Source organism: Pezoporus flaviventris, unplaced genomic scaffold (genome assembly GCF_033815535.1).
Source record: "Pezoporus flaviventris isolate CSIRO_AGI_PZ_B2104156 unplaced genomic scaffold, CSIRO_AGI_Pfla_v1 ptg000066l, whole genome shotgun sequence".
Lineage (NCBI taxonomy): Eukaryota > Metazoa > Chordata > Aves > Psittaciformes > Psittacidae > Pezoporus > Pezoporus flaviventris.
This window is the reverse complement of record NW_026892614.1, coordinates 10,888,846-10,899,012: the sequence shown is the minus strand read 5'-3', so window position 1 is coordinate 10,899,012 and position 10,167 is coordinate 10,888,846. Positions and strand designations below refer to the sequence as shown.

At 38.6% G+C, this 10,167-nt stretch overlaps 1 protein-coding gene across 1 annotated transcript in view; it reads right to left on the bottom strand.

Moving 5' to 3' along the window:
- Nucleotides 1–236: 236 nt before the first annotated feature.
- HEATR1 (HEAT repeat containing 1) overlaps nt 237–10,167 on the bottom strand; it is a 35,361-nt gene continuing 25,430 nt past the window's right edge. Inside the window, exons 30-44 of the mRNA XM_061471201.1 lie at nt 9,980–10,106; nt 8,940–9,106; nt 8,258–8,304; nt 7,297–7,420; nt 6,331–6,471; nt 5,833–6,122; nt 5,123–5,273; nt 4,476–4,634; nt 3,690–3,824; nt 3,326–3,430; nt 3,064–3,232; nt 2,192–2,346; nt 1,663–1,821; nt 878–986; nt 237–461 (exon numbers count right to left, since the gene is read on the bottom strand). Of these exons, the coding sequence (XP_061327185.1) occupies nt 373–461; nt 878–986; nt 1,663–1,821; nt 2,192–2,346; nt 3,064–3,232; nt 3,326–3,430; nt 3,690–3,824; nt 4,476–4,634; nt 5,123–5,273; nt 5,833–6,122; nt 6,331–6,471; nt 7,297–7,420; nt 8,258–8,304; nt 8,940–9,106; nt 9,980–10,106 (2,127 nt within the window). The 3' untranslated portion in view covers nt 237–372. The remainder of the gene's footprint in view (nt 462–877; nt 987–1,662; nt 1,822–2,191; nt 2,347–3,063; nt 3,233–3,325; nt 3,431–3,689; nt 3,825–4,475; nt 4,635–5,122; nt 5,274–5,832; nt 6,123–6,330; nt 6,472–7,296; nt 7,421–8,257; nt 8,305–8,939; nt 9,107–9,979; nt 10,107–10,167) is intronic.

Sequence of the window (10,167 nt, the reverse complement as noted above, 5' to 3'; positions counted from 1 at the left end):
GTAACTTCCTTTTCAGTATGTTCTGTGGCTTTACTTTTTGCTTCCCTGAAAAGACAGAAAAGCAGATTCTCAGTACTGTACCCCAAACATAGCAGAACTCAAGTGTCTTGCGTGTCACTCTGTGCCCTATCAGAATTTGCTTATAGCTTGCTCCAGTCTCCCACTGTTAAGAAAAAAGCAGTTAAGGAAAAGTCATGCAGAAAGTCCCAAGACCATCCAGAAATTACAAAGCCAGATTCTTACAATGTTTTATTAAAAAGTTAAGATCTTAGCTCTGATAAAAATTAGTATGACTGACTAATTTTGCCTGTAACAGTAGCCTGTGTGAAGCTAACATGATTCAGACAAAATCTGAAAACAAAGGAAATCAACTTAGAAGTAGCTTTGAAGTGGTTCTCCTAAAATGACTTCTAGTTGTTGAATTGTCTTCTGACACAGCTGTTCAACTTCTTCACACTCATCTAGAAAAAGAAAGCAAGCAGGAATTAAGTAGAGCAACCACTGAAAGCTACCCTAGGAAGGCCTCATCACTCGTCAAGGCCAGAACTAGCTTGAAACACCAGGTATGAAATTATTATTAAAAAATACTTTGGCACTGCCTCAGGACTTGGGTGAATTATTTCTATTGTAACACTGATCTAAAACATGAAACTAGGGAGATGCGCACACTGAAGAAACTACCATAATTGAACTTTTAGAATTGTTGCATGCAACCCACTTCAGTTTGCACCCTGTGCAGTTTAACCTACTGTATACCAATATATAAGTTTTACAGCAACTACAGCAATCATACTGTCTGAACCTTTGAAAAGTGACCCTTTATTCTCTTTTTTGTCTTAGGCCAGTTGTCTGCACCAGTGCCACTTTAGAACATTACCTTCCATGAGTTCAGCTAAGAATGGAATGGATTCAGGTAGCAGGACCAAGTAGTTCTCTTTCAGTTTTTGTGCAACTTCTACCAAAGCAAGCAGAGCAGCAAATCGGACCTAAATCAAAACAGTAATCTTTGTAAGGAAACAAACATTTCAGTATAATTCTGTTTTCTCCCCTGCCTGCCTCCACTTTCTTTCCATTGAAGTTTGTAAACTAGCTCCTGCTACTGAAAGGAACTAGTTTTACACCAGTTTAAATCTCAAGATTTGGGTTAGGATAATGTGAAAGGAAAAAATAGGTCGCAAGAAGCAGGTAAGTTGATAAAATGGTCTTGAACTTCCGGTTGCAATGAGACTGTTTCAATGTATCAGAAGGACTTAGCTCATTACAATGACAACCCAAGTACTCCCCCGAAGAGCTACAGCCTGTCAAATAGGAGAGCCTTGACAACTGTATGTAGTAAAGTCTGGAGGTTTATATATAAGTGTCTTCCAATTCCCCCTCTTTTTTCTTACACATCTTTTACTCCAACAGCTACCCAATCTTTAAAGAACCTAAACCACACAGTGTGGAAGCTATCCACATGTGGAATATTGACAGAGCAGAAGGCCATCTTGTTCACATCTCTCTATGGCCTGGGAGTAGCACAGTACTCCCAATACAGTATCAGTATTTTAACTTAGGCGAGTATTTTAGTAGTGACTTGGCTAATCCAATTCTGTTTTCAGATACACTGTTCCCATTTTCTAATGCAACAAAAAAACAGTTTGAATGCTGACAGCTCCCAACCTTAGAAGAGGTGTGCCTCATTTTCAGCAGGATCTGGTAGTTCAGTGGTTTCCAAAGAGAATCATCTGCCATTGCCACTGCAAACTGAGCTATGCAGGGTATCAGGTGCGCTGTCACTCTGTCCTGGAACTTCTCATCTCCTCCAAGCGTATTTTCTAGCTGTGGAATAAAAAGCTTGTCAAACAGATCCAAACAAATAAATCAAGCCAAAAGCACTTCTAGCTTTGGCTTTTAAGTACTCAAGAGTTGCATCAAAGACCATCAATGGGAGTGCAACTGGTCTGCAAGAACTCAACAACATGCATGAACCTTACAGAATGATGATGTTTAGAAAGAGGATAAAAACGTAATTCAGAGCCTTAGGCAAAGCAATTAATACTGTTTTGTCTTTGGGCCACAGACAATAAATTAATTCCTCCCTTTTTAAGGGAGAGGACTGAGGTAAGGTTAAATAGGTAAAAATAATAAACCTTTCAGATGGGGAAAAAAAAGTCAGTTTTGAATTGTTTTTTCCTGTATATGTCAATACCTGATCAACCAGAGGCATCATCAAAGTTTCTGCTCTTTCCTTACTCAGGAACTTCTGGGTGTCAAACAGGAAGAGCTTGTGCAGACAATTCATGGTGAACTGCAACAGCAGACAGCTCTTCTCTGTGCTATTCTCACAGTCAAAGAAAGCTTCATCTGTATGTCAATCAAGAAGGGGAAAAAAAAAAACCGTAAAAAAAAAATCCCTGAAGCTTTCCCACAAGATAGAAACATCATTCATTTGTGAATATAGCTAAAGGATGACTACATAGCAATTATGTACTCATCACTCAGAACAATAAAGATGCAATATATTATCTGGCTTTTAGCTAATGCCCTAGCAGGTCTGGCACTGCTGTTCATAGTCAGCTGGGGATAAAAGGGACTAGACATGGGCTACAGGAAGCCACAGGCCATACCAGTGGATGTGGAGAATTTCTTCACTACAAATAGGATAAGCAATATAAGTTTCCCATACAAAAAACTAATACCTATTTTTGCCAAGAAAGCAGAGGAGTCTGAATACACCAGGTAACATGTAAGAGAAGTCAAAGTATGGAAAAACAAGAAAGAAGGCTGAACAAGTTGTCCTTTTCCCACACAATTTCATTCTCATGGAATTCACTGGGACTGACATTGAAAATTTTCATGTGGTCTCAAGTTTGTACTGGCAGTCCAGAGCCCATGGATGAAATATGTCCTTTTGTTCCACTAGAATAAGAAAGATGCCTTATTTATAAGATAAAGAAGAAATGAGGTATGTGCCATGAAGTAAATCCTGTAAGACTAAAGTTTCATCAGTTATAATTAACCTATTTCAGCAATTAAATTAGCCTGCCAACACTTCTCTATAGTTAGTAACTGAAAACTTACCAGTTTTAGAAACATTGACCTGGTTCAGTGTCTCAGCAAATGGCTTCAATAAATGACCAGCAAACAGGGTGAAGAGGCCCTTGAGCTTGTCTGCAATGCAATCTGCTATTCGGTGGAATGTCAGTAGTCTGTCTTTTAGGGCAGACTCTGTTTTGGACCAGTCAAAGAGCTGAAAGTGGAAGTCAGATTAGCTCTTTACTGTGTCTGTCCACTGGAAAACACAAATGTGCTGATGCAGATGTATTATATTTAAACTTCTTACCTTAAAGAAGAGGGGTCTGAAAGAAGCCTCGGAAAGTTTCATAACCATACTTATTAGACAATCAATAATGTAAGTCTCTGTCTTACCAACTTCCTCTAAATCATCCTGGGAAAAATTAGAAAAGAGAATTCCAAGTTTGAAATGTAAGACTTTCAGTTTTCAAATCATATTTTAGTTTGTTTCAGACTAAATACCTAACTGTGATGTTTTCTGCCCCAAGAACAATTCCCGAACGTAGAGTATTTGATACCCAGAATTTCCAAGCACAAGTGCCATGGAAACTACTAATATTTTTTTAAAAACAACTGATAGAATTAGCACGCAGAGGTTGAGCTGCTGTTGTTCATCCCCCTAAACAAGTCACCTTGGCATGATCTGTTCTGAAGTCCAGGGCTTTCATGAAAAACGCTGTCAGCTCAGACTGATGAGAGATCAGGTGCTCCTTCTCCATAGTAACAATGTGCTCCTTCAAAATGTTCATAAGGGGAACCAGGCAGTTCTGCAAAACAAAAGCAAAGCAATGCGAAGGCAACTGTGATACTGATAGTAACTGAGAAACATCATAACAATGAAATAGGATTTCAGCACTTCATACATTTACTCATTAAAATACTGTTGATAAAATAGATAAGCTTTTTCCTGTAATTTTGGGGGGTTTAAAGTAGTAGGATTCCTGAAAAGAGTCTGGTCTCTCTTGGTTGAAAATTATGACTCAACTTGTGTTCCCAGCAGATAAATCAAAGCCTTTATGAATGGACAATCTCTCAAGCATTCATCATCTAATATGCTAAGGATATTAAACTGGTGCATTTCTCCCAGGTCTAACTTTCCTGAATCACCACTTCAGTACAAAAGAAAACAGAGATAATATAAAGACTGTGCTAGGTTTGGCTGGGATGGAGTGAATTTTCTTCACAGCAGCTCACATGGTGCTATGTTTTAGATTTGTGACCAAAACAACACTGGTAGCACATTGACCAGTGCTCACAAAGCATTAAGACTTTCTTTGTTTCTCACTCTGCTGCCCCAGCAAGACAGGACACAGCCAGGACAGTTGGACCAAATTTTGCACTGCTTGGTTGTATTTTTTTTTCCCTTTCATTCTTTTTAATCAGAATGCAAAAGAATGATAAAAAATAGAAGTCCTTACCTTCCGGGTATTTGCCACTTCACTGTAACACTTCATAACTGCAGGCAAGAATATTCGGGGAGCAAGTCTTGTAGCTAGGATAGTTTTCAATGATGATACACGTAAGCTTATCTGGGAAGAAGGACCAAACTCGACCACAAACTTTTCCAAGCAGACAACCTATCAGGAAATCCAACAGAAGTGAGACATACTTGGAACAACAGGAACTTGTCTTACAATAATCTGTTGCAAATGGCAGACAGGAATGTTGCTGTTTGCAGCACCTGGAGCACCTTGTGTTAAGATGTCTGTGTACAAAGCTTCGCTGTCTTTTTCAGACTGAAAAAACACACGTCAGCAGTAAGGGGTCAGAATTACCCCAACACATTTGATGATATCATGGATATTATAGAAAGATCCTCCAGGATTCAGCTTCTTTTCCAAACAGGCAAACTACAATCTATCAGAGGGAGGAATAGCAGATGCTCTCATATTCTTTTAGTTATCTGCATAAGAAGGTGAGTGGAAAAGTAATATGTTATGACCTTCCACATAGTTGGCACATCTATTTCAGTTTCAGACAGAAAAAGTAATCTCTGTTATCTTCTTCTAGGAACTGGGCAGATCTTGTCCCCCTTTACATATCTGTAGGAATTAAGAGAACTCACCTGCAGCAAGCAATCCAAAAGATAAGGGCTAAGGAAGTGTGGTAATGTTTCTGCGACCTTCAGGAGAGCAGTAACAGCACTCAGCAAGTAAATCTCATTGGAGACCAGGTCCTTCTTATTTTTTAAAGTCTTCAACAATGCTGGCATCAGCCTGTGAATAACCAAGCATAGACAGAGGAAGGTGAAACCACTGAGCAGTTGGCGACACATTTCCAATCCCATAAATCCATCTGTTAAGCCCGCAGGGACAAATTCTACACAATTTTTTACATGTGTATTTGAGAAAACTCAGTATTCTTGGCTATTCTGCTGTATTTCATTTTTTCAAAGCTAATGAAGGGCATTAGATTTCAAATTGCAGAATGGTTCTGATCAGAAGCTATCGTTAAAATCACCTAGTCCAATCCCCCTACCATAGGCAGAGACATCTTTCACTAGTTCAGGTTGCTCGAAGCCCTGTCTTTTGTTTAAAGATTTAATGACAATAAGAAACTTGAACTCTACTGATTCTAAAACTCTTACAATTTCACCACTAGCTTCTTAGTTCTATGACCAGGAAGCACCTTTAAGCACTATGAATATCTTCATTCTTATCTACACAAAACACACGCAGGCAGACTGCCACTTGGCCTTCACCAGCATTCCTTCAGTAATGCATTTTAGCATAATTCCTGCTTCAATTGGTTCTGTTAAAAAGAACCCAACACTACCTTGGAAGCTGAGGTATTGCTTGGGCTTTCAGTGTATAGGTGACCTCAGCTATACATAGCAAAGCACTTCCTATCACATTCTTTTCCTCTTTCTCTGAAGAAATTAGATCAATGGCAGTTTTCAGAACAGGAACAAACGGCACTGGATTTTCTGCGCCAAAACCTTTGCAGAGCAGCTTGAGGCTGAACAAAGCAGTTTGCCTGTTGATGGCTTGCTCCTCCTCTTCGTCTTTTCTTTTACACTGTGCAATAGCAATGAGCTCAGGAACTAGCTCTAAGAGCTGCAGGATCTAAAAGGACAAGAGAACACACTTTAGGCATGCAGTTAGAAACTCAGAACATGCAAGGTAATGATGGTCAGGGAGCCTACATCTCACTACTCCTATGCTGCCTGCCAGACCTGGCTACTTGTCATCTTCATATAGACCAAACCACTTCTACATCTATTTCGCTCTGGTTACTTCTGCTAAAGGACTGAGCTTAACCACTTAGCCTCACCTGTCTCTTCTGCCACTTTGTGCGTTGCTGCACCTTATTGTTCAAAAGGTCCATTGCCTTACGTCTCACAGATGGAAGCTGATTTGTTATTAGTCCCCTAATAACAGGGATGAAGGTTTCTGTTGGCAATAAGGCATTAACCTACAAGAAAACACAAACAGAACAATACCATAAATGCTATTCCATGTGCTGTGACCTGGCAGCCTCCAAATAAAACAGGAAAACTCTCTTTGACTTCCCACATGGGTGTCAGGATCAAAGAAGAGAGGACAGGCCAGCAATGCTGGATCTGAGGCAAGCAAAAGAACAAAGCAGGTTCCAGTTACAGTACTTAACGTATGTTCACTGGCTGCTAAGCAGCCATTATCCACTACCTCTGAGATTTCCTCAGCAATTCCTCTTTACACTGGTGAGCTCTCCCTCCTTACCCTAAAATACTTCTGGTAGTGCCCTGTGCACATACATCAGGAAAACTGGAATATGCTTCACAGGCAAAAAAAAACACCCCAAATCCAGAAATAAAGACACATGCTCCACAGCATAAAATGAGATAGCCAGTCCAGTTCTACAAATATACTTCTGATCAGAAAAAGATTAGAAAGAAAAACATAAGGAATTTTTTTCTCAACTTCAATTTCATGTAGAAATATACAACAATTCCATTAGCATTAGTTAAACCCTTTTATGAGTTAACAGTGAGAAATGCTGCCAAAAGCCATTATTTTCCACCATGTAGTGAAATGACTGCATCCAGCCAGTAGAATACTAACTAAAAGAAACAGGCATTCCTGTCTAAGCTCTTAGCTGTAGTTACTGAAGTTAGAGGAGTTTAATCAATGATGCACCAGCCTGCAGACCATCCAATAAAGATTAGTACTAATCCACTAGGAAATCCTAAAAAAGTTGTATTAATAAGCAAAAGCTTATTAATGTCCCACTGCTAACATGAGAGCTAACGAGACATACTTTATCCAGCATATCATAGGACTTGTTAAGCAGAACCCTCCAAAATTTGGCTGTTGGCTTGTCCACATTTCCTTCTACTGAAGATGCCACAGTGTTAATATAGTGAAGAACTTCTTCTAATAGCCTAGGTAGAAAGGAAGCATCTTTTAGTAATAACAAGGACACTACAGAAGTTGACTTTCTTTCTGGTAAACATGAAATTTCACAAAACAGCAACAATTAAAGAAAATGAAACACCTAATGGAGAGACTAGCAGATCACATCATTAACAAAAAGCTATGGCAATAAGGACAATCACATGCACATTAAAGAAGTCTACCTATTACTCCCAGATTAGCATCTACATACAGCAGTAGTTCTACTTAACAACTTGAAAGCAAAAACGATCTGGAAAAATGTAGATGTTTAAAAATGAGCTTTTAAGGAACACAGCATTTAAAATAAATCCTATACCCTTTTTCACTTAAGTTAAGCTTCTGCAAAAGAAACCCTCAATTTTGTATCATTGGCTGTTATAGCCCAATGACTACAACTGTGATCACTGGTAATTTTATTACACCAGCATAGGAGCACCTGTGAACAATGATTTTTTTTTTTTTCCTATTAATGAAGCAACAAGTTTTGCTAAAAATCTGCAATTCTTTAAGAGACTCCATCAGCAACAGCATAACAGTTATGGCCAAGTATGCAAATAAGCACAAGCAGAAATGTAGAAAGAGTGGATATTGTGTAGAGCAATCTTTCAGAAATAAAAAGCTCTACATCATATAAAAACCAAAAAAATCAAACCCCAAACAAAACCCCAAACTAAATAACCTTTATATAATAAGTACAGGTTGTTGCTGAGCACAACTGAAAGTGTCCTTGGGGCGGAAAAAAAAGCCTAATGGAACTATATTTAAAAACAATCCCAAGTTGTAGTAAAAGCTAAAAATAATAGTGGAGCAGATTTAAAGCATACCTCTGTTCCAACTTCTGCAGCTCTTCTGTTTCTTCACATTCAACTATCTGGTTTCAAAAGTAAGAATGAACATGCCAAGTGTGAAACTTCCATCTCCTCACTGAGTTACCATCCCAGTATATGCAAATTCATTTGTTCTAAATGCAATGTCAACTAACATGGTAAGCATGAATTCCCCACATCTGCACCTAATCCATCATTCTAGAAGGAAATATGAGAATCTTAGGCAAAGCAGTCACAGTAGCAAATACATTTGATGCTGGTGGACGGCATTCAGTTGAAAAACAGGGAAGTACTTCCAGCTAGAGCCGCAGCCTAAAATTTGTAATATTTATTTTCTCTTTTCAGATTAATAGTATGAATCCCAGTCCAAATTTTGAGTTAAAGGCTGTGAGTGAAATCCCGGACTCCATAAAGCCAGTGGGAATTCACTGGGACCAGAATTTCACTTTATTACCTATTTATCAATCACACAAACAGTCTATCTGGAAAAGCTGTATTAAAAACCAATTAGCATTACTGAGAGGCTTCAAAACTCTGTCAATAAAGGTGTCAGTAAGATACACCAGATTTCATCCCCTTTGCATATAAAGCCATACTAAAAAGCAAATTAAATCTCATCTATTACAGTATGGCACAATTACTTAATGTGGTAAGTTTAAAAGCAATCTGCCATTATTACCTTCTTCACAAAATTCTGAGAGGATAAAAGCTGTGACATGAAGGAGACTGACAAGAATTTGAAATGCCGAAGTTGTTTGTCTGAGTGACACTCCACATCAAAGAGCTGCCCATCCTGATTTTTTAGCTTTGTCTTGCATGGTTTTGACTTTTTTGGCCCAGGATCATCTGTTGAAATGTTCACAAAACAAATTTGTAGCCAACAGAAAAAGATAAATTTTGATTTCTGGTTATGGAAGCAAAGTAAAATTACAGTCAGATGTCTTTCAAGGATAGTCATTCTGCAGTACCCAAAATGATGTCAGATTTCCAAGGAAGATGCTCTGGAATACCACAGGAGATTAATTTTTCATTTCAACAGCCTCAAAAGAAGCAGTGCCATTTCACTGCCGTGCCATCTGATCATTTTTACATAAAGAATCTTTTTTCTTGGTGCTAAAGCTATGGTAAACCGGCTACAAACATGGGTCTTTAGAGGCAGGACCTTATACACTGCATCACACACCAGAAATGATTGGCAGTCCCTGTGATCTTGTCTTCTATAACAGCTAAATTTTTCATTTCGGCTAAATGATGTACTTGATCTTTTAAATGAGGAATACTGTTTGATTCTAAGTGATCAAATTAATCTATAATTAAAAGGATTAATAAAAGGTAAATAATCACATATCAGCTGTATTATTAAGAAGCCATTATAGTAATTCATCTCCCTCAGTCGTCTGTCTAGAGGAGTAACAGAATCAGAATCATACAATGGTTTGAGTTGGAATGGACACTTAAGGTCATCTAGTCCAACCTCCCTGCCATGGGCAGAGACACCTTCCACCAGACCAGGTTGCTCAAAGCCCTGTCCAACTTGGCCTTGAATGTTTCCAGAGATGGGGCAGCCACAGCTTCTCTGGGCAACTTGTGCCAGCGCCTCATCACCCTCATCATAAAATATATCTTCCTTATATCTAGTCTAAATCTATCCTCTTTCAGTTTAAAACCATTACCCCATGTCCCCTGCAACTGGAGGGTTTACACGCATTTTGTGGTTACCTTCTTTGTTCTCAGGCAGTTCTGTCAAATACTGGATTATTTTCATCATGCCCTGGAACTGAGTCTGTACATTAAATTCACAACAGATGGAAATCCAAAATGCAGTGTCTGCTTCCAAAACAGCATCCTGTTTATGGTTTCAAAATTAAGAAAAAAAATAAATAAAAAAGATCAAGAATTAGTATTAC